This window comes from Alternaria conjuncta (genome assembly GCF_024043145.1).
Source record: "Alternaria conjuncta strain BMP 0040 chromosome Unknown scaffold_4, whole genome shotgun sequence".
In the NCBI taxonomy this organism is placed as follows: Eukaryota; Fungi; Ascomycota; class Dothideomycetes; order Pleosporales; family Pleosporaceae; genus Alternaria; species Alternaria conjuncta.
The window spans coordinates 1303115-1328432 of record NW_026250093.1 but is presented as its reverse complement, the minus strand read 5'-3'; the positions used below and the strand labels follow the sequence as shown (position 1 = coordinate 1328432).

Below are 25318 nucleotides of genomic sequence, written 5' to 3'. Positions count from 1 at the left end.
TTGAGTTGAGTGCTCAACTTTGGTTGCTACCCGACTACTACGCGCACCATCCAAGCTTTCGGATGCAGTTGCCGAGCAGTACTTGAACTCGTAAGCATTCGGCTTGGGTTTTCTTGTTCATCCCATAACATGACTAACTCGTCGCCAGCAGACCTTTACCCATAGACCCTCGTTCGCCAAACACGGCTGTGAAGGACCGGCGTCTGGGCGGATCCCCATATACATGCATTCGGTCTCGCTACCATCTTTCTCTTCCTTTGGCCGACTCCCACGACAGCGCGGCCCCAGTGCCAACTTCCTCCCTACATAACAGTCTCTCGCCCGCGAGACCCTCGCTCGCCTACCCTCCAACCCATCGAGCGCGTCGAAACGTCTTCGCGCCTACACATACACACCTCGTATAAGCCTGAGGGACAGTGAGAGGAACAAACCGTCGCAATGGCGTGGGACCATCTCTCCATCACCAAGCCGCATCTGGTTTACCTGATCCTTGGAGGCTTCACCAGTCTGTTCATGCTGTGTTCTTCCGTGATCAAAGAGCGTCTGTACATTGGTGAAGCCACGGTCGCGACCATCTGTGGTATCATATTTGGCCCACACGCCGCCAACCTGATAGACCCGTCGACTTGGGGCAATGTCGACTTGATCACTCTGGAGTTCTCGCGCATCGTCCTTGTCGTGCAATGTTTCGCCGTCGGTGTCGAGTTGCCTCGCGCGTACATGGAGAAACATTGGAAGTCTATCGTAGCACTACTGCTCCCCGTCATGACCTTTGGCTGGCTAGTGACTAGCCTATTCATCTGGGGCTTGTTCAACTCCCACCTCAACTGGCTTGACAGTCTGTGCATTGCAGCTTGCGTTACCGCCACCGACCCTGTCTTGGCATCGTCCGTCGTTGGTAAAGGCAAGTTCGCCAAGCGAGTACCCAAGCATCTTCGAGATTTGCTGTCCTGTGAATCTGGCTGCAACGATGGCATGGCTTTTCCCTTCGTGTACTTGGCCATTTACTTGCTCCACTACCGGCCAGACGCTAACCAGGTAGCCTTCCACTGGTTCTGCTACACTATCCTGTACGAGTGTGTCTTCGGTGCCTTCTACGGAGTCATGGTCGGATACATTGCGCGTCGCGCGATTCGATGGGCCCACGAGAAGGACCTCATCGATCGAGAGAGTTTCCTCGTGTTCTACTTCGTCCTGGCCTTGTTTTGCGCTGGTTCCGGTGCCCTACTTGGTATGGACGATCTGCTTGTGGGCTTCGCCTGCGGTGTGGGTTTCTCCAACGACGGATGGTTCCTTGAGAAGACAGAAGAATCTCACGTCTCCAACGTTATTGATCTGCTGATCAACTTGGCCTTCTTCGTCTACTTCGGATCCATCATTCCCTGGCAATTGTTTAACGAGCCAAGCATCGGGCTTTCGCCCTGGCGTTTGGTGGTGCTTGGTCTACTGGTACTTTTCTTCCGTCGTATACCAGTCATGTTGGCACTCAAACCAGTCATTCCCGACATCAAGACCTGGCGCGAAGCTTCTTTCGCTGGTCATTTCGGACCCATTGGTGTCGGCGGTCTGTTTGTCGCAATCCTTGCAAGGGCCGAACTCGAGACCGATACCACGAGCCCGCTGGCCGAATTGCCAAAGCCAGGAGAGGAAGGATCCGACCACTTGAACATTATTGAGATGATATGGCCAATCACATGTTTCTTGGTCATTGTCAGTATCATTGTCCACGGAAGTTCCATCGCCGTCTTCACCCTTGGAAAGCGCATCAACACTTTGACAATCTCGATGTCTTATACTCAGGCCAACGAGAATGGACCCGGCTGGATGGACCGCCTTCCCCGTATTCAATCACGCTCCAGATCCTCCATGGCTCGCCGCCCCTCGGAATCATCATTGGATGAAAAGTCGGAACTCGCAGCGGTGGGTTTTGGTAATAGCTTCCTGCGCCGTCAGAAGGAAGAGGACAGCAACTCTGTCAAGCCTACGAGCCGAGGAAGGCGTTGGGATGCTGGTCGAGGTCCAGGTGGACCCATTTCGCAGTCCGCTATCGCCCCCAGTAAACGCGACGAAGAGAAGGCGGAAGCGATACCTCCTGAGGAAGACACCGATACCTTTGCTGACACGATAGCTATCTCCAGCGACAGTTCGTCAAGCGAGAAAGGAAAGATGAAGAGGCGGATACCAGAGGAAGAGATCTACCAGGAGGGCCATGAAACCGTCTTTGAAGACAAAGAAGGGAACGTTCTCGGCGTAAGAGACAGTCATGGCGAGCACGGCATGGAGAGGCAAAGGCACGATAGTGAGAGGGCACAAGAGCTCATGCGTCAAAAGCATGTTCAGGGTGGCGTGTCACAAGACGAGCACGGCGGTGCCCTTGAAGAAGCACCTAGCCGGATTGAGAACGCCATTGAACACCCTCACAAAACCTGGCGCAATCGAATGCAAAGCTACACAGGCCATGGTCACAAGGACAAGGCTGCGGAACCTCCAAAGGCGGAGAAGTCGGCACAAAAGTCCGGAAAGCATGGCCCCGCTCTTGCTTACCAATATGGTAATACCATTATTGTCGAAGACGAGGATGGTGAGGTCTTAAAGAAGTATGACATTCCAGCTGCCCCGAAGAAAGGAAAGGATGGTCGTCCTGCAAACCCTCGCGGTCAGTCCATGGTGGAGACGTCAAGCCGTGCTGTACAGAGTTTGAAGCGGATGGGAACTCACATGGGCGTGCCGGCGGGGCAACAAGCTGGAGCATCCGGCACTCAAGCCGCAAATAACAAAAAGAAGCAGAAGGCAGCGGAATTGGCGGCGAAAGAGCAGGAAGATGACGACCTACTTCGCTTCACCGTGACAGCTGGTGGTCGTCGCATGAGCAAGCTTGAGTTTATTCAGCAAATGTCGCAAATGAACCCCAAAGACAGGGCGAAGTTTGTGCAAGCTAGCGATGTTCCTGAAGCAGTCAAGGATGCCGCCCATCAGGACGCCAAAGATCACACTGCAGAACAGCGCCGTCGGGCAGCTTCCGTGCAAGCGAACGTTCCCCCGGTTGTCGGCGAAGAGGGAGAGGCAGAACTTCACAAGATCGAGTCGCCAGCAGCCAGGGAGGAGGGTCACGCACGTGGCCCCGAAGGGTTGACGCTCGTGGACAGTAACGACGAGCATGTACCATTCCACTCTGTACGCCAGGATCTCGAGGACCGACCTAATGATCAGGGTGGCGAGACTGCGGCACAACGCCGACGGCGCCTAGCTGCAGAGAATATTCCAGCTGAAACTTCAGGCGGTTCCGCTATTCCACCATCACATGAGCCTGAAGAAGGGTTTGAAGGCGAAACAGCAGCGGAGCGAAGGCGTCGTCTGGGCGCTCTCGGTGTCGGCAAAGACGATACTCCCGAGTCTGACTCCGAAGATGAGGAGACTGGTGACCCAATGGAGACTGGCCGTGGTACACACTCACGTGCCGCTGAGCCTAGCCAGAAGACACTCTCACCTACCCCACGCACACCCGGTATTCGCTTCGCGGACCAGCCTAGAGTACCGACAAAGGACGAGCGTGCCGCCGAGGATGCGCGCGTAAAGGAGGAAGACCAGAAGGAGAAGGACGGGAAGAAGAAGAGTGGGCTCAGCAAGCTCATTGGACGAAAATAGGATGTTGACATTATCATATTTCTTTGGATCGAATGTTTAATTGGGGGGTTGATGGATTTGTGCTTGCATAGCGCTGCGGGGTTTAGATGAGCTATTCTAGACGACATAAATGAGCCGCGATGTTGATATGGAGTCGACGTATACATTCGTCTGAGAGACGTGGTATGTCTCGAAATAAAACGCATTTACCCTTGTAATTCCAGGACTAGAGGTCCTTCAAGAGCGCGTGTGTTGGAATATGATGTCACCAACCCAATGTCGTGCATCTGTGATATGTTTCTCCGTCGAGTTCTCACGCTTCATCACAGTCGCAGTTCAGGATAAATTATCACTAATCATCATGATAGGGCCCACAATGGTCGTATTCATTTTCGTTCAGACTCACGCGTGATGCGGGGCGCTGCCTGTAAGCGGCAGCAGCTGAAGTGGCTTGCTTCGGCGACCCAGGCCTAGATCTGGAAGAAATCTTATCAGATTGATAAGATGATCTGATTAGCGCTCGTCGGCTCCATCATCGTACCACTCGCGATGCAGCGGCCACAACATCGTGGCTTGATGGTACATGTTTACGGATGCGACTCCGAGCTCGCTCTAGCCCTATACTCTCTTCGCGCGACTGCCTACTTGATTCGTACCAATCAAAAGCTGCATCCTCCGTCGTCTACAATCGTTTTGGCTAGCCAGTTGCCATGAGCAAAAGACGCAGAGTATAGCATGATGAGAAAATACTAGTGTATGATCCATGTATTGGAGCTCTTCTGTCCGGATGACGGAGACAGCTCCTACTCGGGTCCCGGCGAGAGTTGACATATAGCGGCCATAGTTGTACCTCAAACGAAGGGCACAGCTTCCCCTACTCCAAGCCTTCGAGTGCTCCAAGCCTTCGAGTGCTCCAAGCCTTCGAGTGCTCCAAGTCTGATCCAGACGACTTCGACATGGGTTCTATTCAACAGCATGAGATCGCAACACTCAACAGCCTCGCGGCTCAAATCAGCGAGCTAGCTGCTAAGATGACGAAGCAGCTGGAGGCGGAGAACGTGACACCGATCACTCTTGAGGCCGACAGTCCAATCAAGTACGAGAAACTTCCTGGGGATGTCTTCATGACCCGACAACTTCTCGAGGATGCATTGAAGGACATGTGGATTCTCAGCCAAGGACCGAGCGAGAGTGTGTTCAACTACGTGCACATGGCCGTCCCAGACACGGCGTGCTTGAACATCCTGAACCAGTTCGACTTCTGGGGTGCAGTGCCGGTCGATGGCGAGGCAACGCTCAAGGAGATAGCAAAGCATACCAAGCTCCCTCTTGAGGTCGTAAGCCGGGTCATCGATCATGCGATTACGATGCGTTTCTTCACCAGAGACTCGCCTGCAGCTACCTCAGTCAAACACACTTCGCGATCTGCCGCACTGGCTAAGGACCCTGGCTTGTCAGCGCTGGTGCAGACAGTGTTGGGTGAAACGGGTCCACCTATGCTCTTGCTCCCTGAAGCTCTGCGTCGCTTTTCGCAAGGAAAGGCGGAACCGAGTAAAGATATTAAAGAGACCGCTTTCAGACTCTGTCACTCTGGCGGTGCGTGGGGTGACTATGATAACAGCTGAGACTTCATTGAGAACGATGGCGAAGGTGAAAAAAAGGGATGGCGGCAGAGGAACTTTGTCAAGTTCATGGCGTACATCAAGGACCTCTTCCACACCGAGAACATCATGCTCAATGCTGTTGATTGGGAGGCTGCCGGTGAAGCCACAGTTGTTAATGTGAGTATCTGCTGATCTCAGCATCATTCCAGTTACTAACAACGATTAGATCGGCGGTTCAGCAGGCCACGACGACGCCGTCCTCGCAGCCAGATTCCCCAAGCTCAAAATCGTCGTCGAAGACCTTCCAGAAGTCGCCCCAGTATTCGAGAAAGAGTTCCCATCCGAGCTCAAATCCCGCGTTTCCTTCCGCACATACAACATGTTCGATCCGCAGCCCGTAGAAGCAGACATCTACATCCTCAAGTGGATTCTCCACGACTGGCCAGACGTCGAGTCAGTAAAGATACTACAAGCGCTTCGGCCTGCACTCAAACCCGGTGCGCGCGTCATCTTCATTGACTACGTTGGCAAGCAGGGACCGAGCGAGGAGGAATTACCGAGGAGTATACAGGGCTTTGGTACAGCTACTGATCTTAGGATGATGGCGCTGTTCAATGCGAAGGAGAGGCCTGTCGAGGCGTGGAAGGATGTCTTCAAGCGGGCTGATGAGAGGTTTGATGTTGTTAGAGTGGAAGCAGACCCGCTGAGCTTCATGTGCGTGCTTGAAGCGGTGTGGCGGGGCTAGGAGTGATAGTTCAAGTCGTGTATTCTAGCGATTGTTTGGCGGTTATAGGGGAAGGCATGGTTTGTAGATAATGATATCGAACTCCACTCAGATATAGATGTTAGGTGTCTCCGAATCGGTTCGTGTCGTGTTCTTCGCTTTGAGTTCCGAGGTCAGCAATCGGCGAGTTGGGAACACGAACGCTTCGACCCCACTCTTGCATATCAGCGCGCCACAACCCGAAGTCCGTGAATTTTGCCACGCACACGCCATAATATATGACAAATTTGTCAAAATTTCCATCCAGCAAGCACGACTTCGCTTTGAAGTATTCTCCCCGTAGCTCAGTTGGTTTAGAGCGTCTGACTGTAATATCTGCTGTTATCAGAAGGTCCCTTGTTCGACTCATGGTGGGGAGACAACTCTCTTTTTGCTACATTTTCGCTCTCTTTCATTTTGCTCCCACTGATTCGAGGTGAAACATCCTCCGAAACAAGTAATCTATGTGGGAAGCCCGCGGTGTCTGTAGCTCCGATGTAGCCACGGTTGCGGACAAGGCATCCTGTACTATTGCTGCAAGATACCTTCACATTTGTCGGCAGACTTGACCCTTTGCGGGCAACTTTGCCACACCTGTGTTTTTGACCTCTCTAGCAGCCGTCAGGTAGATTATTGCGATAGAGATATTTCCAGCGATTGTGGGGATTCTTAATTGACGGGCTCGAGGCTGGCCAATGGGTGGTGCTTTTGCTGGCCTTCGAGTTTGAACGATTAGCATCGACATTGCGAAAGGACTCCTTCCGATTCTACCAAAGACGGTATGACTCGACTAATCGTCTACGGGATACTCGGTAGGATTCCAGTGTGTTGGGTATAGATATGCTCGCCAAAAGTAAGTACGGCGAGGTCATTCCGGTCCGACTAGTCCTCCAGCAACTCTACTACATCATCAGTTACATTCATCTCTGTCGGTGCATTCGTCCTACTTGCTTGCTATGGCATCTCCGCTCTCTACCGTCGCCTTCTGCATATCTTTCCTCGTTGGTGTGCAAATTGCACGGGCGCAAACTCCGAAACTCTTGTCAATACCTATCAAGCATATCGATAATGCCGGTTCATTCGTTCCTCTCATCTCGATAGGAGTCGGTACGCCGCCGCAGTCGATAACAGCAGTTTTGGATACGGGGAGCAGCGATCTCATCATTCCAAGGACCGGCAGTAGTATCTGTCAGAACCAACAGCAACAATGCTCCGGCACTCCTTTCGTCACTGGCTCATTCGACACGGACAAGGATAGTAGTCTCAGAGACGTTGGCATCGGACTAAACACCGATTTCGCTAATGGCGCTGCGTTCCGAGGGCGATTCATTTCTACCGCATTGACACTCGGGAAGCAGACAATATCTAATGCGCAGCTGGGAGTTATCGAACAAGGTTCCCTACCAGCCGACACTCCACTGTTCCCTATCTTAGGGATCGGACCTGTTGATAATGAAGTCGTTCGGCCGACTTACCAGAACGCGCCCGCCAAACTCAAAGATGCTGGCGCGACCGACGCCAATGTGTATGGTGTCTACATGAATGACTTCCGTGAGTCGCGGTATCTACTGTACCGTGTATCCCACTGACAAAAGTTTCGACAGGTAGCCCAGAAGGCTCCATTGTGTTTGGTGGCGTTGACACGGCAAAGTTCCAAGGTCAACTCCAAGATGCAGGGTCGTTCTTGCTGAACAACAATGGAGTCGCATCGAAATTTGTGATTGATTGGAGCTCCATGCAGCTAGTGGGCGGCGACTCCTCTCTCTCCGGCTCGAATGTCGACCTGGCACCACGAGGCGGTCTGCCCCCAGTGTTGATCGATACCGGAAACCCGGCACTGAATGTCCCCTCAGCCTCACTCCGCGCTATAGCTATGGCTGTAGGTACGACGTTCGATGAGCAGGCTGGTCGACTGGGTAGTGTGTCGTGCGACTTAGGCTCTCGCGGAGAGAGCCTTTCATTCGGTTTCAACAATAACCGAGCGAAAGTCAGCACCCCTTTGGCTGCCATGCTGGTACGCGTCTCGTCCTCAAGCGGAACCCGGTGCTATCTACCGATGTTTCCTTCGGATGGAGACGATTTCGCGAGCCTGGGTGCCCCATTCATGCAAGGGGCGTATATCGTTTTCGACCTGGACCAGAAGAGGATGTTGATGGCAGAGGCGAAGATGAATGCCACTGGCTCGAATCTACAAACTTTATAAGTATCGAGGTAGCTTGCGTGAAAAGTAATACCGAACACATGTATTGTTTCTGCAACAGCTCGTGTCGCATTTTTCGTGCAAAGGATACATGACTCTGTTAAGCATTCATTTTTCAAGATTCTCTGATGTGTATGCAGCAAGATGCGACACGAATTCTGACCAGCCTTTATGAAGGTCAAATGCGGATACCCGCGGACGTTGTTAATGTACATCATAGAAGTTGCTGGTATCTGGTAACGTCAAGATGAGTAATAACCTCGTCGTGAAGCTGTTCTTCAACCGTGACAGTTAGAAAGCCACGTTTGGAGCTTGCCAACTGCCCCTTCGCCCAGCTGTTGAGAGCAAGCAAGCGATTCCACGTGCATGAACATACTCGATAATTTCGGAAAATTGGTGCCGCAAGTAGGACAACAGAAGACAAGAGTGCTACCACCTTGCTCACGGAATATTCGCAGCAAGTCGATGCCCTGCTTGATGGCCTCTCGATCTTCCTTGTGCATGAAGAATTTGCCTCCTTGGAAGCATCTCGCGGTGGTGAGCGCCAAGTCGTACGCGTCTATACCGGAAGAACAGGCACCAGATTCAAGGTGGATGATCATTCCTCCGTAGGTTGTGAAATTGCGTGTACAGCCGAGACACTCATAGCCAGGTTTGCGGTGCGTCAATTCGTGCTGTAATTCGCAATTAGCCTTGGTTGCATCCCGATAGCTGGTCTTGACTTACATGGATTAGATTCGAGGGTGTGTCGAAGTGCCGCTCGCATACCTTGCAAACGTTGAATGCTGCAACATGCTGTTGAAAAGTCCAAGCAGTCCTCCAAATTCCATCGCACCCGTCACAAACGTAAGCACAACCGCGTTTACGGAAATGATACTTCAGCTCTGTCCAGTTGGAAAACTCGTGGCAACATTCTTGACAGAAGTTGTGTGTAATCGATTCATGTAGTCTTAACTCTTCCGATGAAAGGAATACAGAGCCGCATTGGGGACATTCGACCCGTAGGCTTGACACAACTTGTTAGCTCGCGATGTGGTATATTTTGATATAGGGTTGGAATCTCTCATACCTGACGAAACCCGTGAGCATGTACATGGTATAGGTTGCGAAAGTGCTACGACGGAAGAAGGAGAGATGACGCCCCTATTGGCTGGCAGTGAAGCAACGAACGCGACGTTGCCGGTGAGGAGGTAGGCCCGTGGAAGTAACGTCAGCAATACCGATACACTATGCCGAAGCAGGTGTTGTTTCGCGATGTAACTCCCTAGGTAAACGCGTGTGCATTGACAGCGAGAGTTGCTTGTCCACCCGCAGGTGCGACTACCGCGGTGCGGAGCAGGACACCACGTTGCAGCGATGAGGTTCATCAGGGCTGGAGTGCGAAGACCACGAGTAGGCCCGTGAAGTGCTCTTGTCTGCCCGCACCTCCGCACATGGGCAGTCCGGAAGCCGCAATTTGCTCTAGACCTAGTTCAGCTAGCATCAATCATCCCTTCCGGATTGCTCAAGGACTCCTTGCTTCAGTCTGTAAACCCTTCATCACGCAATCATGGCAACCAGAAAATCGTTAGCACAACATTCGTGGATGAACAGAACTGTTTCCTAACGTTATCGCGATGGTGTGAGTAATCGAGTTTGACGTAACGAAGTTCGGACCGTCGCCGAGGAACCGGCCGTTGTGGCCTGTGCAAGCCGTATAATCAGCAAATCTCGACGAAGATACAGGCGATTGTGAAGAAAGAAAAGTCTAGCCTGGAAACATGATGACTCTAAGCTACGGTTCTTTGTATAAGTGAAGTGTGATCTCCTCTTCTCTGATTTCAATCTCTCATTGTCAATCACCCGTGGTCTCTTCCAACCCCAACCCTCCAGTCAGATCTCATCAGAATGTCAACACCATGTGCGATACAACGTGAGGCTCATCTACGGCCGGGAGAAACATGTCGCGGCAAGGAACAATCTGCAGATGCTCAAGTGCTGCCCAAGTGGCTGATACCTGCCGACCGTCGGGGCTGGCGACGCGTTGTCCAAAACTTCACTCCATCATGGGTACGATAATCCCTCGCAGCTTTAGCAGAACACAAGACTGACCGAAGCCTAGTTTGCTGTTACGATGGGTACAGGCATCGTCGCGATCTTGCTCAATGCCTTCTCTGAGCTCTACCCTCGTTACCACGGCTCGCCGAGAACCCTCAGTATCGCGTTCTTCATCTTGAACGTCCTCATATTCTCCATCATACTCTTGATATCCATCCTAAGATACGCACTGTACCCCGCCACATGGACGCTGATGCTTCAGCATCCGGTGCAATCGCTCTTTCTCGGCACAATACCCATGGGATTCGCTACCATCATCAACATGTTCGCTACGGTTTGCGTACCAGCTTGGGGTGGTTCGACGCCGTATGTTGTTTGGGGAATGTGGTGGCTCGATGTTGCGCTGAGCGTCGCCTGTTGTCTCTGGCTACCTTTTCAAATGTAAGTTGATCCATGCTTGCTTTCGATCGTAACAGTCTGGCACTGTGTGTTCGAGGTCAAAAAGAAAAACGAAGTAACATCACTAGCTAACATAGCAACAGGATGACGAAACACCATAATCGCCATGAGACGATGACAGCAGCATGGCTCCTACCCATTGTAGCCTGTATTGTTGCAGCAGCTTCTGGTGGCGTTGTCGCGTCAGTGCTACCTGAGCCAAACCACGCCCTCATAACCATAGTCACCAGCTATGTGCTGTGGGGTATGGGCGTGCCACTGGCACTCATGGTCATGGTGATGTACTTCCACCGTCTCGCTATCCATAATCTCCCATCTCAGGAAGTGATCGTCAGTGTCTTCCTGCCTCTTGGACCTATGGGACAGGGCGGATACGCCGCTTTGAAACTCGGAATCCAAGCCTCAAAGACCTTTCCAGAGACGAACACGTTGCATCCAATGGCCGGCGAAGTTCTCTACGTCCTAGCTTGGATGACCGCCATCACGCTATGGGGCTTTGGCTTGGTATGGCTATTCTTCGCAGTCGCGTCAATCAGTCGGAGCAAGTTCCCTTTCAATATGGGTTGGTGGGGCTTTACCTTTCCCATTGGCGTCTTCACGATGTCGACCATTACCATCGGCCAAGAACTGCCATCCGCGTTCTTCAGAGTTCTAGGTACGGTACTTGGTGTCAGTGTCATACTTCTGTGGCTACTAGTCGCTGTCGGTACTGTGAAGAATATCTTATATGGCAATATGTTCCAAGCGCCATGCTTGCGCGAGATGGAGAAGAAAGCATGTGCAGCGTCTGCTGGAATGCAACAGCAGGACGTGTGAATGTGTCTAGTGCAGTGCAAGAAGTTGGTATATCCTAATACATATCTATGAGGCCAGGGATCATAAAGCAGCCAGCAGCCTGAAAGGCTAGAATATGCAGGCGAACCATCGCCAATCTTAAAACATCTAGAAGTATTGTGATGTGAAACAGCAAGGGTTCTTTCCTTATATGTGTACCAGAGAGTAGCTGCCATAGCTACCCATGGTACGCATAGGATTTGGCAAGCGTTGGACGGGTACCAGTACTGCTATGGTCTACGTGTGCCTGACGGACATGTAGGTTTACTTATCGCGCGCACTGACGAAGGACCGATATGGAGACTTTCTTGGCGTTTTGGTGGCGCGAATGAGGCTGCAGCAGGCTCCAGTCGGACGCGTAACAACGCCAGTCTCACCCTGGAGATGCGAAGAGTAGCACAAAGCGGGCCTGATTGGTCCGCATGGGGCCTTTCCGAGGGAGGCGGGAAGCAATTGACGGTGAAAGGGACACAGTGTTTCCAGTAGGCCGGCTTGTCTAAGCGTTTCCAGCAACTTCCAATGTTGCGGCGGCGGAAGGAGCACGGACCCTAAGGCAACATCAAGCTAGCTCGAGCAGTGAGATCACCGACACTGTTCAAGCTCCAACTTACTTAAACCACCACGCCCCAAACACCAAAGACCCATCACCTCCATCTTACCCCCCACCCCACCCACAACCCATTCTACCGCGCTGCAAATCCCGGCGTCCCTCTTTGCACCGGAAAAGTACAGTCGCAGCATTCCATAGAGACACATCAGCAAGATGTCCGCTGAACCAGACCACTCCAAGCCGAAGGTGGATCTTTCCAAGTACGTGCATTGCCACCAGCCGCCTGTCTGCAACCGCGACTAACAAGACTCCAGGAACCCCGATGGCGCTGAGCCCAAGGATGTAGGCACTGCCAAACACCCATCTGAGAGCGCCTTTACTGATCCGCCACAGAACGACGAGACCGCAACTGCCATCCTCAAGAAGAAGAAGAAGCCAAACTCGCTGATGTAAGTACGCCACGAAGCGACACAAAGAAGCCATACTGACTCCGCAGTGTCACCGACGCCGTCAACGATGACAACTCGATTATCGCCCTCTCAAACAACACCATGGAGACGCTCCAGCTCTTCCGTGGTGACACAGTCCTCGTCAAGGGCAAGAAGCGGAAGGACACCGTTCTTATCGTGCTCGCCGACGACGACCTCGACGATGGCTCTGCGCGGATAAACCGTGTCGTTCGCCACAACCTGCGTGTCAAGCACGGTGATGTTATCACCATCCACCCGTGCCCTGACATCAAATACGTACGTAGCTACATCTCTGAAATGCTGGTTCAAAGCTAACTCCATTGCAGGCCAAGCGCATTGCAGTCCTTCCCATCGCCGACACCGTCGAGGGTATCACTGGTTCGCTGTTCGACGTTTTCCTCGCCCCATACTTCCGCGAAGCCTACCGACCGGTTCGTCAAGGCGACACATTCACAGCCCGCGGCGGTATGCGACAAGTGGAGTTCAAGGTCGTCGAGGTCGATCCACCAGAGTTCGGTATCGTCGCACAAGATACGGTCATCCACTGCGAGGGCGAGCCCATCCAGCGCGAGGACGAGGAGGGTAACCTCAACGAGGTTGGCTACGACGACATTGGTGGCTGCCGAAAGCAGATGGCGCAGATCCGAGAGTTGGTTGAGTTGCCACTGAGGCATCCTCAGCTCTTCAAGTCCATCGGTATCAAGCCTCCGCGTGGTATCTTGATGTACGGTCCTCCCGGTACCGGTAAGACATTGATGGCTCGTGCCGTCGCCAACGAGACCGGTGCTTTCTTCTTCCTGATCAACGGTCCCGAGATCATGTCCAAGATGGCCGGAGAGTCAGAGTCAAATCTGCGCAAGGCGTTCGAGGAGGCTGAGAAGAACTCCCCCGCGATCATCTTCATTGATGAAATCGACTCCATCGCGCCCAAGCGTGAGAAGACCAACGGTGAAGTCGAGCGCCGTGTCGTCTCGCAACTGCTCACCCTCATGGACGGTATGAAGGCTCGCTCCAACGTTGTTGTTATGGCCGCCACCAACCGACCCAACTCCATCGACCCCGCCCTCCGTCGTTTCGGACGTTTCGACCGTGAAGTCGATATCGGTATTCCCGACCCAACCGGCCGTCTCGAGATCATGCAGATCCATACCAAGAACATGAAGCTCGGTGACGATGTCGACCTACAAACTATCGCTGCTGAGACTCACGGTTACGTTGGTTCTGATTTGGCTTCGCTCTGCTCTGAGGCTGCTATGCAACAGATTCGTGAGAAGATGGATCTCATCGATCTCGACGAGGACACAATCGACGCCGAGGTTCTGGACTCACTGGGCGTGACCATGGAGAACTTCCGTTTCGCTCTTGGCGTATCCAACCCATCAGCCCTTCGTGAGGTCGCCGTTGTCGAGGTTCCCAACGTCCGGTGGGAGGACATTGGTGGTCTGGAGGAAGTCAAGCGCGAGCTCATTGAGTCCGTGCAGTACCCAGTTGACCACCCCGACAAGTTCCTCAAGTTCGGTATGTCTCCATCGCGAGGTGTACTGTTCTACGGTCCTCCTGGTACTGGTAAGACGCTTCTTGCCAAAGCTGTTGCCAACGAGTGCGCGGCCAACTTCATCTCCATCAAGGGTCCCGAGCTGCTCTCCATGTGGTTCGGTGAGTCTGAGAGCAACATCCGTGACATCTTCGACAAGGCGCGTGCCGCCGCACCTTGCGTCGTCTTCCTGGACGAGTTGGACTCTATTGCCAAGTCGCGTGGTGGATCTCAAGGCGATGCCGGTGGTGCGTCTGACCGTGTCGTCAACCAGCTTCTTACCGAGATGGACGGTATGACATCGAAGAAGAACGTCTTCGTCATCGGTGCCACCAACCGACCGGAACAGCTCGACAATGCTCTGTGCCGTCCTGGTCGTCTTGACACTCTCGTCTACGTTCCTCTGCCCGACCTGGCGTCGCGTGCCAGCATCATCAAGGCTCAGCTTCGCAAGACCCCTGTCGCCGAGGATGTCAACATCGACTTCATCGCCCAGAACACCCACGGATTCTCCGGTGCCGATCTTGGATTCGTCACCCAGCGTGCGGTCAAGCTCGCCATTAAGCAGTCTATCGCGATTGACATCGAGCGCCGCAAGGCTCGCGAGGCTGCTGGTGAGGATGTCGACATGGAGGTAGACGAGGAGGACCCAGTACCTGTGCTGACCAAGGCTCACTTCGAGGAGGCCATGCGCTCCGCTCGTCGCTCCGTCACCGATGTTGAGATCCGCCGGTACGAGGCCTTTGCACAGTCAATGAAGAACTCTGGTGGATCAAGCTTCTTCCGCTTCCCCGACGCTGAGAACGCAGCGGGTGGCGGTGAGCAGAACACTTTCGGCGCTGGTGGTGAGGACGAGGACCTGTACAACTAGACAGTTGCAGGATCATGACGGATGGGTTTCCCTTTTTCATCATCACACGGCATGAGGGGCGATTGACGTCTCATAGATAGATGGAGGCGCGCGTAATTGCTAGCGCTTTGACAGGATATCAGTAGTATCTTTCACGAACCAATGGCCTCAATGAGAATGCATGTTATCAATGAACTTTTGCTGCGCCTACTATGTCCTTGTATCGATCTGTGTTACTACCTCTGACCTGACTCCCTTTTCCATCACCGTGCACTTTTTACACCAATCATCCATACTCAACGAACGGCCGAGCCTCCAACATGGTTGATTCAACGCTGTCCACTTGGCGCAGCGGTCATGAAGCAAGGTTTCATGGGCACAGGCGAGGTCTTTGATCACCCGAGACAGCGGCCGGAACCCATCGGTGCCGTTGAACGATGTCGCCCGCCCCACATTGCAACGGTGTCGGCTGTGCGCTCGATAGTATCGTTCGTTAAGGCCTTTGCTCTGAAGACTTCCCCTTCAACTACACTGACTCGGGCGACACGAGCCTGCATTTTGCTGTGGCATGGAAGGTGGACTCTTTCTCAGATTACAGGAGGGGCGATCACTTGTCGTCTTCGTATGTGATGTCGCACACCTTCTCCAACTCCTTCATGACTGTCTTTGCACCGGCGTCAATTGCGGATTTCGGAATTTTCAAGTTGACCTCCTCTCCATTCTCTCCATCTCCATTCGTCGTTCCGTTGGTGCCGTTGATACCATTGGATTGATCCTCCAAACCACGCGTTTGCTCTCTGATCTTCTGCATCGCCAGATTCCGGGCTTCCTCGCAGGTAGTAGCCTGGCCCGAGCGGAACAGATCGGTAATGTAGGCTCTTAGATCGTCTTTGAACCCAGAGGCCCGCAGGGATTCGTCTAGGGTGGATTCAATATTGCGGATGCCATCGCCAGAAAGAAGGGCCGAGTAAATGTTGTTCCGCAGGTCTTGGGAGATGCCGGACTGGGCCTGAGTCGTAGTTACATTGATGGACTGAGACATTGTTCCGAGCTCGTGAGTCGTCAGGTGAGAGATTGTGGTGGAAAAGGAAAAAAGGAGGAGGTTCGTCTAAAGTTGTCAATACCGGGCGAGCTACCTTATAGCGAAGTAGTGGGTGATCCTGTTCGCGTAGACGACGGGGAGCTGGGCGCACGTGGGATTGTGCTCTGAAGCTCGGAGGTAGCCAGATGTCGTAATATGGGATGCAGCGTCTTAAACGACTGGCCGGGGTAGCCGTATTCGGGCAGATGCCGGCAGAGATGGCCCTAGTTCAACGTTGGCGGTGAAGATCGTTAGACGCATGTGCGTGGTTTACCGGGTGCCGTTGCGGGCTCGTGATGCGAACGATAACTTGCAAGATTGCACTTGCCGGATCCGAAAGCGAGCAGGTGCAGCGTGGGCGATGGGGGGAGAGGAGGGGAGATGCCGGGAGCGGCGCCGCGAGAGGGGGCGGCTAGGAGCCTGAAGCAAGAGGGTTCATGTGCAAAGCCGCCCGACGAGGATGGGCAGGCGGTGGTGAGAGCTGAGTGTTTGGTACCTGCATCCTTTATCGCAATATTGGCTCCCAGCTGGTATGGGAAGCTCGGACCCCGAGGGCTCTATCCCGCTTTGGCTTGGGTGGCCCTGCTAGCCGCCTGTCGACGGTATTGGTATTGGCATCCAGAAGCAGGCGAGCCAGTCTACTAAGGCGTCGTGAGCAGAGCGCTCTTCCTCCTGCTGTGCACTGCCTCGTCGTCTCGCTGCTCTCCATCGTCATCCTGGCCGCCTTCTTTCTACCTCAGGCAAAGGCATAGGGCGACTGCAGGGACCATCGCAGCCCCCGAGGATACGCGCTTCCCCATCAGGCGTCGACGACAAAGCGCTTAGGGACCGGCACGCCTGGCCGCCTGCGAAGACCTTCACCCTCCCCGCCCTGCACTCTTGCGTGCCACGGCTAGCAGTGTATCTGAGACTGCGCCCAGGATAGCCCGACCTGCTCCCGCTGGAGACGAAACACGCCGGCTCAATCTCGCTTCGTCTCAGACAGGGTGCCCTATCGACGACACTGGACCGCCCGGCCTGCGCGACATCGCCATCGATAACACAGACGTCGTCCCCTCGACGAGCAAGCTGCGAGGGCTTGGCAGCATCACCTCCCTCCGCCCTCTGCCAACCCTGCGACTCCCGACGAGGCCGTCGACGTCACGCCCACCATGGCCTACACGACCAAGTACCATGAGGACTCGGACGCCGATGACGAGTTTGAGCGCCAGGGCATCTCTAGCCCGACCCTACCCGCCGAGTACGAGAGCTCCCCCACGAGCTCCGGCCCGCTGAGCACTGAACACACGCCCACCACCTTCACCCATTCGCGCGACAGCAAGAGCAGCCCGACGGGGCACATAATGGAGTGGAACGAGGACCAGACGGCCGACTTCATCGCCGACCTGGGCCTGGAGCAGTACTCGGATACCTTTGCTAGTACGTCGCACCGCGCGCACCATTAGCATTGTTTGCTAACCCATTGTTTGTAGACGAGGGCATCACCGGCGACGTGCTCGCCGCCCTCCAGCATGCCGAGCTGAAGGAGCTGGGCGTCGGCAGCGTAGGCCACCGCCTGACAATCCTCAAGGCCGTCTACGAGATCAAGGTGCGGCAGAATGTGCCCATGGACCCCGACGACTACGTCCCGCTATGTGAGTCCATTGCCTTTGCCATGGCGTTGCACGTCTAACCACCACCTCAGCCGCGGATACGTCGGCACAGGAAGCGCCGCCAACCCAAGACGACTTCGCCAAGGTCATTCGCGTAGTTCAGGCGCGCGACGAGCGCATACACACGGCCGAATCGGAGCTGCGACATCTCCGAGAAGACCTCAGCAGGGTCATGGACGAGAACAAGCGGCTACGAGAGGAGATCCTGCCACTCGTGCGCATGCTCAAGGACAACCAACCCCTGCCTACGCCTCACGAGCACTCCGTCACATCGCCACCTGCAACTCAAGAGAGATCTGGTGGCAGCAGTCTTTCGCGTAAGTTCTCTACCAAGAAGCTTTTCCTTGGATCCGCGCCAAAGAACCCCTCTCCAACAATCCAAGAACATCGCGCTCTTGTCGATCATTCTTCTTTGGACCCCTCCGCAGCAGCCGTCGCAGCCTCCTCACACCTCACAGCATCTCTCGGTGGTGGCCCGCAACTGTCGCCCAACTCCATCGCCCAGCCCTCCCCGACATCCCCCGCATACACACAAGGCCAAGGCCGCCAGTACAACCGCGAAATACCCCGAAGCGGGCACGATCACGACGGCAGCTCAGGGTGGAGTCAAAACACATGGAATTCAGACACAACTGCTGTATCCGACCGCAATCGCGACCCCCGCGCTACGCCCGCACCACTGTCATCACGACAGATGCGAAACAACGCTGCACCAACACCAACCCCCGACGATCGCGACCCACCACTTTCTGGCGGTTCAAGCTCAATGAACACCTCCGCATCCAATCCCGCATCCACGCCATCTACGAACCCGCAAGTTGAAATCTTCAAATCGTTCCGAGTCTCAATCGACGATCCGTGCCACAAGGTGCTTCCGGTTGCGCTTAAGAAATACAACATTACGGCAGATTGGCGCCAGTATGCCCTGTATATTGTACACGGTGATCAGGAGCGCTGTCTTGGACTCAACGAGAGGCCGCTGATATTGTTCAAACAACTTGACAAGGAAGGCCGGAAACCAATGTTCATGCTTAGGAAGCATGCAGCACCGCAAGAAGGCCATGTCAGCACTGTGGGCGGAAACGATGTACGGCCCGTCAATCCGCAGACAGAGAGCTTCGGGTGGGGTAACCAGAATAGAGGGACACCCCTGCCCGGAGGCGTTCTGTAGAAGACTACCACGCTACCAACTAGAAGAGGCGTTGCTGTCTGGAAGAAGATAGCATTGTAAGACTATGGGTATTGTTGAGAACGACCTCCTTCAATACTGCTGTCGAACGATCGTCGCCGTTGTAAACGACATCACCACAGCATACACGATAGAGGGAGTGTTTTCCAAGCACCAGAGTTGCGATCAAGGATTACACAAGATGTCATCTTTACATCATCTTGCGTGGCATGATTAGCGAGAGGCGCTCATCCAACGCGATCAGCGTCGACCCAAGCATGGTCGGAGTTTAGGCGTATCTACGGTTCCTGGTACCATTCACATTCACACCTAGGGAAGGGCTGCGATTTTAGGTGTTTTTGAAGCAAACCTGAGGGAAGAAAAAGGAGAAGGATTAAGACGGTGCGGTGGGATACAGATGGGAATTTTCAGAGACGACCTCGTTGTGCTATTTCATGACGACATCATAGGGGATTTGTGTGCAGCGAGCACCTGCTGATTCATTTAAAAACGTCTTTCGACGCGTACAGCGAAAGCGTCAATCGTAGTATATTCTACTTTATTTCTCACAATTGCAAACGATGTGTTATTCGCTGTTCATTTCAACTTCACTCTAAATCGTTCTCGTGGTGCAGCTCTACTACATGCATGTGCGAAGCACTAGAACTGCAGTCCTGGCCACTAAACTTAGCTCATCTTCTCGGGTTACCTTACACATGCTACTACATACCCTTGGCCCCGTGTGTTGCCTCGAGTCATGGAACACTACGTGTTGGGTGTGATTCCCCGGCCTTGCATACATGATACGCGTCACGATGCAGGTACCGAGAGTATTGTCACATCCATCGCTGCGACCGTGTTTGGTTTTGCTTCGTTGCTATTTTCGCCACCGGGGGTTTGGCAGAAGGTGGAAAGTAGGAGGTATATTTAGCTCGTGGCCCCGCGCTGTCTCAGCTAGATCTTGGTGTGCAGCGGCTTGTTCCGTTGATGATGTTGTTGCAGAGGTTGCTGTATGCCTGATGCCGGAGAAATGGAATGCATAGGGCATGCGGCTAGCGCAAGCAGAAGAGAGCGCTCCGTACATTCGATAGCCTTATCTTTGAAGGATACGAAGGCTCTTGGATATAACTCATGTCGTCTTCTCAAATATAGACCACCTTTGTAGTTCTCTATCGTCTTCTTCGCATGCCAAGTACACTTGATCTTACTCTGTATTCCGCATCATGGGTATCTTATCAGCGGTTGCCATGCTCATCACAGCAAACTGGCTTTTCTCTCTCTTCCTCTCCTTCGTTGTATACCACAGCTCTCATCAAAACGGCTTAGCAGCCTTCCTCGCCTCCGCCTTCCCACTGACCGGATCCCTAAACTCCTTCCAACTAACCGGATGCATAACCCTGCCCTCTTCACTCCTAGCCAGCACAACACCAAACTCATTGCGATCCGTAGCGACATAGTAGTTTCCGCTATCTCCCAGACTGATGACCGTGCCTCTGACCAAATCACCCACCCTGAAGCTCTCCTCAATCTTTATCTTGTCCTTCTCTGTAGCCCGGATATCTTCGCGTCGGATCTGCGCGAGGAAGGCCTCGCGACATACGGCGTTGTCGATAACGAGGATTTCGCAGCTCGCGAAGCGTGGGCCGAGGCGCGTTATGCGGACGAGGACTGTGCTTGAGACGGTTGGGAGGAGGGGCACGCCGCCGCCAGAGTTGGGGCCGAGGATCCCGGGGTCGGTGGAGGTGGGAGGGCGTGTTATTGAGAGGAGCGGTGCGAGTTTGCCGGACTTGGAGGATGCGCTTTGTGTAGAGGGATGTGATGGCGAAGAGAAAACGGGGCCAGCTATTGAGGCATAGATTTGCGAGTCGTGGATGTGTGTTCCTGGACCAGGACTGTATTTGTCGACACTTCCGAGGAGTTGTCCTGGGAGCGCTATTGAAGGAAGCGCCATTGTGGTAGTGGGTTGAAGCTGTCTTTCTAGGATTGTATCCCCACAAGTCGTTCTTGTTCAGCCTCCGCGACGATCCTACTGGTAAGGCAATGGGTTGCTTTTGATATTCGATGTGTTAATCGGTTCGCGACCCGGTTTCTCGATGTTGTAACCTCGTTCGTGCTGGGGCAAATTCTGTGGACGCGGTTTTGGAGCTGGGTTAATTGGTGTTGCTTGCTAGGATCCGTAACTTTTTAGCTGCGGAAGCTTACGTCATTCGCCTAAACTTGCCGCCAGGCGCGTTGATTGGAAGTCACGCAAACCTAATAAGATGCAGTCGATTCTGACAAGTCGGTATTACACTAGGATGTATGCTGTAAAGCTACAAATCTTGCGTGTCCTTACGCGTCCTGACGCTAGACTCCGTGCCCCGGCCGAGGCCTTGCTGCCCGAATTATACAATCACTTCCGCATATACAAGCAGAAGAACGCCGGTTTTGGACCAACCATGTATCTAGCACCTTGCTCCAATCGCCGAGCCATGCAATCCCACGCAAAACAGTCATGAAAATCATTCGCTCATGGTAACGTTCCGGTAGAAGACGCGCCCAATTCGACCCTCGGATAGGTTCATACGCGTTCCCTCTGTCCTGGGCCTGACTCTACGGTCTGCCGGCGACTAAACGGCCTGGTAGAGGAGTAAGGGTTCGCCAATATTTTCTATCTCGGGGATGGTGCATTTCAGATCAAAGGCTTTGGATAGCACGATCTTGAAGATCTGAAGCAGAGTCAGCATGGGCTTAGCAATGGGTATGGACAGCTCTCACCTTCTGCACATTGATGCTATGGCTGGTTGAGCTGAATATTAGACTGGCCTTCATCGCTCGCGCAAATCGCTTAGCCTAGTTGCTGTTAGTCCTGCGGCTCTGAATTGTCTTTGGCAGGGACTCGTACTTGATTAGATATTTCCTCCTGCTCCTCGCGCGGGAAGTTGACAAAGTGGTCGTACTTTGTGCCGACCAAAAACGGGATGGCAGTCTTGTTGAAACCGCGTCCCTGTCTGTACCACTCCTTGATGGAATTCAATGTGCTTTTTCGTGTCAGGTCGAACATGAAGAGTATTGCAACAGCATCGTTGCAGACCAACGGCAACATGTTCACGAATTCACGTTGACCACCCAAATCCCAAATGGAGAAGGTGATCTCTGTGTTCCGGATCGAAATGGTCTTTTCCATGAAGTTGACGCCTGTGGTTGTCAGAATCTGCAGTTTGTGAAACATGCCTGTGTAACCCACCGAGCGTTTGGATGTAGTCTTCGTCCCAGCTGCCCTCAACGTACTTGACCATCAGACTGGTCTTTCCGATCTGCGCGTCTCCGACCATGCCGACCTTGATGACGACGCTGGCGTTTTTGGCGGCCTCCTGTTGTTGCTGCTGGGCGCTCCCTCGCTGGTCCTGATATGAGTTTGACCGCGTGTTGCCCTCCGAAGTCGGATAGCGTCCCATCTGCGAGCTGGGCCGCGAATGCGACTGGCCCATGTGTGTTTCCTTGTTGGCATCGTAGTAGCCGTGCCGTGGAGGCGTGTCGGCGTCTGATGATGTGTTGAAGCGCGTCCCGTTGTGTGTTGTGTACTGGTACGCGGTGTCTGAGTAGGACGTTGAGGGTCGGTGAGGCTGCTCGTAGGGGTTGGGACTGTTATTAAGGCTCGCGTTCTGAGTGAGGTCTGGTAGCGGTGTGACAGTCGAGGCGGTAATAGTCGAACTCATGCTGTCGTCGGCGACGTCCATGGTCTGGTCCATGTGCTTCTGCGCTTCCTGTTCGGCTTCGATAGGCACCTGCTCGGGCTGCATTGGCTCGGGTTGCAGTTGCTGGGGCGGCAGCTGCTCAGGCTGCACTTGCTGTACGTGCTGCACTTCTGTGGCAGCTACGTAGGGCTGCTGCGCTGGTTCCTGACTCGAGTATTCTGGCTCCATGGCTAGTATGTCTCAGCGTCCCCGCGGTTGTTGATCTGGGCTGAAAGCGCGCTGGCACGCGTCAAGACGGTGAATGCAAGCTGACAATGTGTTTTCTTCTTCCTTGGCGACTCTGCTCCTCGAACAATTCTATGCGACTTTAAGGGGGAGACACGGTATTATGGGCGCGGCCTCTGTGGTGTTGACCTGGGATGTGCGGGATGCGATTGGACTGGGGGTAGCGCGCGGTGTTTCGCTCCAGAGATGCACGCAACAGCCCCGGTGGGCACCTGAGAGAGGGGGGCGTCATAGCGTGGTCCGATACGCCGATCGATAAGCCGCCTCAAAAAACATTTGGCGGGACAAATTCCAGCGCCACCTTTTTTACGCCTGCCACAAGACACCCCAAAACACAGCCTCACGCACTCACACACCATGGCGAAGCGACCCGCAGACTCAGAGCAAGAGCAGGAGGCTATCAAAAATGGAGATCGCCCCATGGAAATCGATCAACACAACGAAGCGGGCGAGTTTGAGGATGAATTTGAAGATGAATTCGAAAGCGAGGATGAGATTCTCGAGGCAGGTGTAGACGGACGACCAGACGAAGAGCGCGAAGCTGAGGAGCGCGAGAGTAGGTTGCCGGAGGAAAATGTCGAAAATCCAAAAACTAACGCCGCCAGATGGCATGGACGTGGACCAAGATACTTTCATTCCCGGTCGACACAAACTCTCACCTGGCGAGACATTGAACCCCGATCTTTCCACATACGAGATGCTTCACGCGCTCGAAGCGCCGTGGCCCTGTCTCTCATGCGACATCGTACCCGATAATCTAGGCGCAGACCGCAAAACATACCCTGCAACAGTCTACTCAGTGGCCGGCACACAAGCAGCGCGAGGAAGGGACAAGGAGAATCAGATCATGGTCATGAAGATGAGCAGTTTGTCGCGGATGGAAAAGGAGGATGAAGAGGACGATGACGAAGAATCCGACGACGAGGCTTCAGATCCTATCCTCGAGACAAAGTCGATACCGTTGACGAGCTGCACGAACCGCATACGTGCCCACCAGACACCGCAAGCCACCTCCGCACAACCTCCTACAACTCTTACCGCCGCCATGACCGAGTCAGGCCAGGTCTTGATTCACGACGTTACCCCACACCTCACAGCCTTCGACACCCCCGGTACCACCATCTCGCCTACACAAAACAAGCCTGTCTGCACGATTCGCGCACATGGATCGAACGAAGGTTATGCGCTAGATTGGTCGCCACTGATACCAGAGGGCAAGCTCCTGACAGGTGACTGCACCGGAAAGATCTTTGCGACAACACGGACACAGGGTGGAGGTTTTGTTACAGACACTACGCCGTATACCGGTCACAGTGGCTCAGTAGAGGAGCTACAGTGGTCACCAACCGAGAAGCACGTATTCTCCTCTGCATCGAGCGATGGTACAGTCAAGATCTGGGACGCGCGGTCAAAGTCGCGGAAGCCGGTGCTCAGCGTACAAGTCTCAAAAACAGATGTCAACGTACTGAGCTGGTCGCACCAAACCGCTCATCTCCTCGCCACCGGTGCAGACGACGGCGAGTGGGGAGTCTGGGACCTGCGGCAATGGAAGCCCTCTACTGATATGTCGAGCGAGAAGAAGCCTTCGCCCGTTGCGTCGTACACCTTCCACAAGGAGCAAATCACCTCAGTCGAGTGGCATCCCACAGACGACAGTATCGTGCTCGTATGCGCCGGCGACAACACCCTCACTCTATGGGATCTGGCTGTCGAACTCGACGATGAGGAGAGCAAGTACACAGCAGGTGTCCAAGATGTACCGCCGCAATTGCTGTTCGTGCATTACATGGAGCAGATCAAGGAGGCGCACTGGCACCCACAGATTCCGGGCGCCATCATGGCTACAGGAGGATCAGGATTTAACGTCTTCAAAACAATCAGTGTATAAAGTAGAGTCAGACCTGCCCAAAATTTCAAACATCCTACCCTTCTTGGGTCTATGCATTCCGAGGCGCATTCTTCTTCTTTGTCAGGTACGATACGCACTTCGTGTTGATCCGGTCAACAAAGAGCGGAAGACGGATTCGTCCCAAAAGCGTCTCCCATCATCGTATTCAGAAATACCGCGTATGCTAGATTGATCCCATATGTCAACGTATTTGATCAGCATAATGTTCACGCCTTTTCGCAGTATCAGGTACAACTCCCTACCACAAGAATATTGATTTCAACTACAATGGCACGAGTCAGATCCGGCCTCGACGCCTTGATGCATCAAGCGCCATATATGCACGATCAAGTCGAGATGCAACACGTTACTTCGACGTCTCTATCCTCCAGCCGGCAGCACCAATCTCACCTTCCAGCAACGCAATCTATACTACACTCCAACGCCACTGCCACGACCAGCCTCTACAATTACAGCCAATCTTGGCCCCAAACCACACACATGACGGACATCCCCTACCCCGAATCCTACCTCCGTACCCCCATCTACGCGCTACCGTTCCCACATCCAAAATGGCATGTCAAAGTCGGCACGGGAGAGGCGTACGAAGTTACGAGCCCGATCTGGGAGGAACACGATGCC

The 25318-nt window shown here is 53.7% G+C and overlaps 10 protein-coding genes and 1 non-coding gene across 11 annotated transcripts; 8 read left to right on the top strand and 3 right to left on the bottom strand.

Moving 5' to 3' along the window:
* Nucleotides 1-438: 438 nt before the first annotated feature.
* Nucleotides 439-3645, top strand: J4E85_003292 (uncharacterized protein; the record flags this gene model as incomplete). Its single annotated transcript, XM_051467560.1, has 1 exon — nt 439-3645. One exon carries the CDS (start codon nt 439-441, stop codon nt 3643-3645), a length of 3207 nt encoding a protein of 1068 aa, XP_051328719.1.
* A 935-nt stretch (nt 3646-4580) lies between these two features.
* On the top strand, nt 4581-5973 carry J4E85_003291 (uncharacterized protein; the record flags this gene model as incomplete). Its single annotated transcript, XM_051467559.1, has 3 exons — nt 4581-5220; nt 5251-5405; nt 5455-5973. 3 exons carry the CDS (start codon nt 4581-4583, stop codon nt 5971-5973), a joined length of 1314 nt encoding a protein of 437 aa, XP_051328718.1.
* A 312-nt stretch (nt 5974-6285) lies between these two features.
* On the top strand, nt 6286-6371 carry J4E85_003290. Its single transcript has one exon. It is a non-coding gene; the product is annotated as a tRNA-Tyr (tRNA).
* A 576-nt stretch (nt 6372-6947) lies between these two features.
* J4E85_003289 (uncharacterized protein) lies at nt 6948-7580 on the top strand (the record flags this gene model as incomplete). The annotated part of the gene is made up of 1 exon (XM_051467558.1): nt 6948-7580. One exon carries the CDS (start codon nt 6948-6950, stop codon nt 7578-7580), a length of 633 nt encoding a protein of 210 aa, XP_051328717.1.
* A 2724-nt stretch (nt 7581-10304) lies between these two features.
* Nucleotides 10305-11503, top strand: J4E85_003288 (uncharacterized protein; the record flags this gene model as incomplete). Its single annotated transcript, XM_051467557.1, has 2 exons — nt 10305-10594; nt 10771-11503. 2 exons carry the CDS (start codon nt 10305-10307, stop codon nt 11501-11503), a joined length of 1023 nt encoding a protein of 340 aa, XP_051328716.1.
* Nucleotides 11504-12284: 781 nt separating this feature from the next.
* Nucleotides 12285-14946, top strand: CDC48 (AAA ATPase cdc48; the record flags this gene model as incomplete). Its single annotated transcript, XM_051467556.1, has 5 exons — nt 12285-12331; nt 12386-12413; nt 12465-12520; nt 12568-12817; nt 12868-14946. The coding sequence occupies 5 exons, from the start codon at nt 12285-12287 to the stop codon at nt 14944-14946; spliced, it is 2460 nt and encodes an 819-aa protein (XP_051328715.1).
* A 586-nt stretch (nt 14947-15532) lies between these two features.
* On the bottom strand, nt 15533-15967 carry J4E85_003286 (uncharacterized protein; the record flags this gene model as incomplete). Its single annotated transcript, XM_051467555.1, has 1 exon — nt 15533-15967. The coding sequence occupies one exon, from the start codon at nt 15965-15967 to the stop codon at nt 15533-15535; it is 435 nt and encodes a 144-aa protein (XP_051328714.1).
* A 1190-nt stretch (nt 15968-17157) lies between these two features.
* Nucleotides 17158-18829, top strand: J4E85_003285 (uncharacterized protein; the record flags this gene model as incomplete). Its single annotated transcript, XM_051467554.1, has 4 exons — nt 17158-17425; nt 17479-17640; nt 17691-17975; nt 18117-18829. 4 exons carry the CDS (start codon nt 17158-17160, stop codon nt 18827-18829), a joined length of 1428 nt encoding a protein of 475 aa, XP_051328713.1.
* A 1309-nt stretch (nt 18830-20138) lies between these two features.
* On the bottom strand, nt 20139-20777 carry J4E85_003284 (uncharacterized protein; the record flags this gene model as incomplete). Its single annotated transcript, XM_051467553.1, has 1 exon — nt 20139-20777. One exon carries the CDS (start codon nt 20775-20777, stop codon nt 20139-20141), a length of 639 nt encoding a protein of 212 aa, XP_051328712.1.
* Nucleotides 20778-21435: 658 nt separating this feature from the next.
* J4E85_003283 (uncharacterized protein) lies at nt 21436-22731 on the bottom strand (the record flags this gene model as incomplete). Its single annotated transcript, XM_051467552.1, has 4 exons — nt 21436-21534; nt 21584-21658; nt 21711-22003; nt 22053-22731. The coding sequence occupies 4 exons, from the start codon at nt 22729-22731 to the stop codon at nt 21436-21438; spliced, it is 1146 nt and encodes a 381-aa protein (XP_051328711.1).
* A 414-nt stretch (nt 22732-23145) lies between these two features.
* J4E85_003282 (uncharacterized protein) lies at nt 23146-24676 on the top strand (the record flags this gene model as incomplete). The annotated part of the gene is made up of 2 exons (XM_051467551.1): nt 23146-23344; nt 23394-24676. The coding sequence occupies 2 exons, from the start codon at nt 23146-23148 to the stop codon at nt 24674-24676; spliced, it is 1482 nt and encodes a 493-aa protein (XP_051328710.1).
* Between the last annotated feature and the right edge of the window lie 642 nt (nt 24677-25318).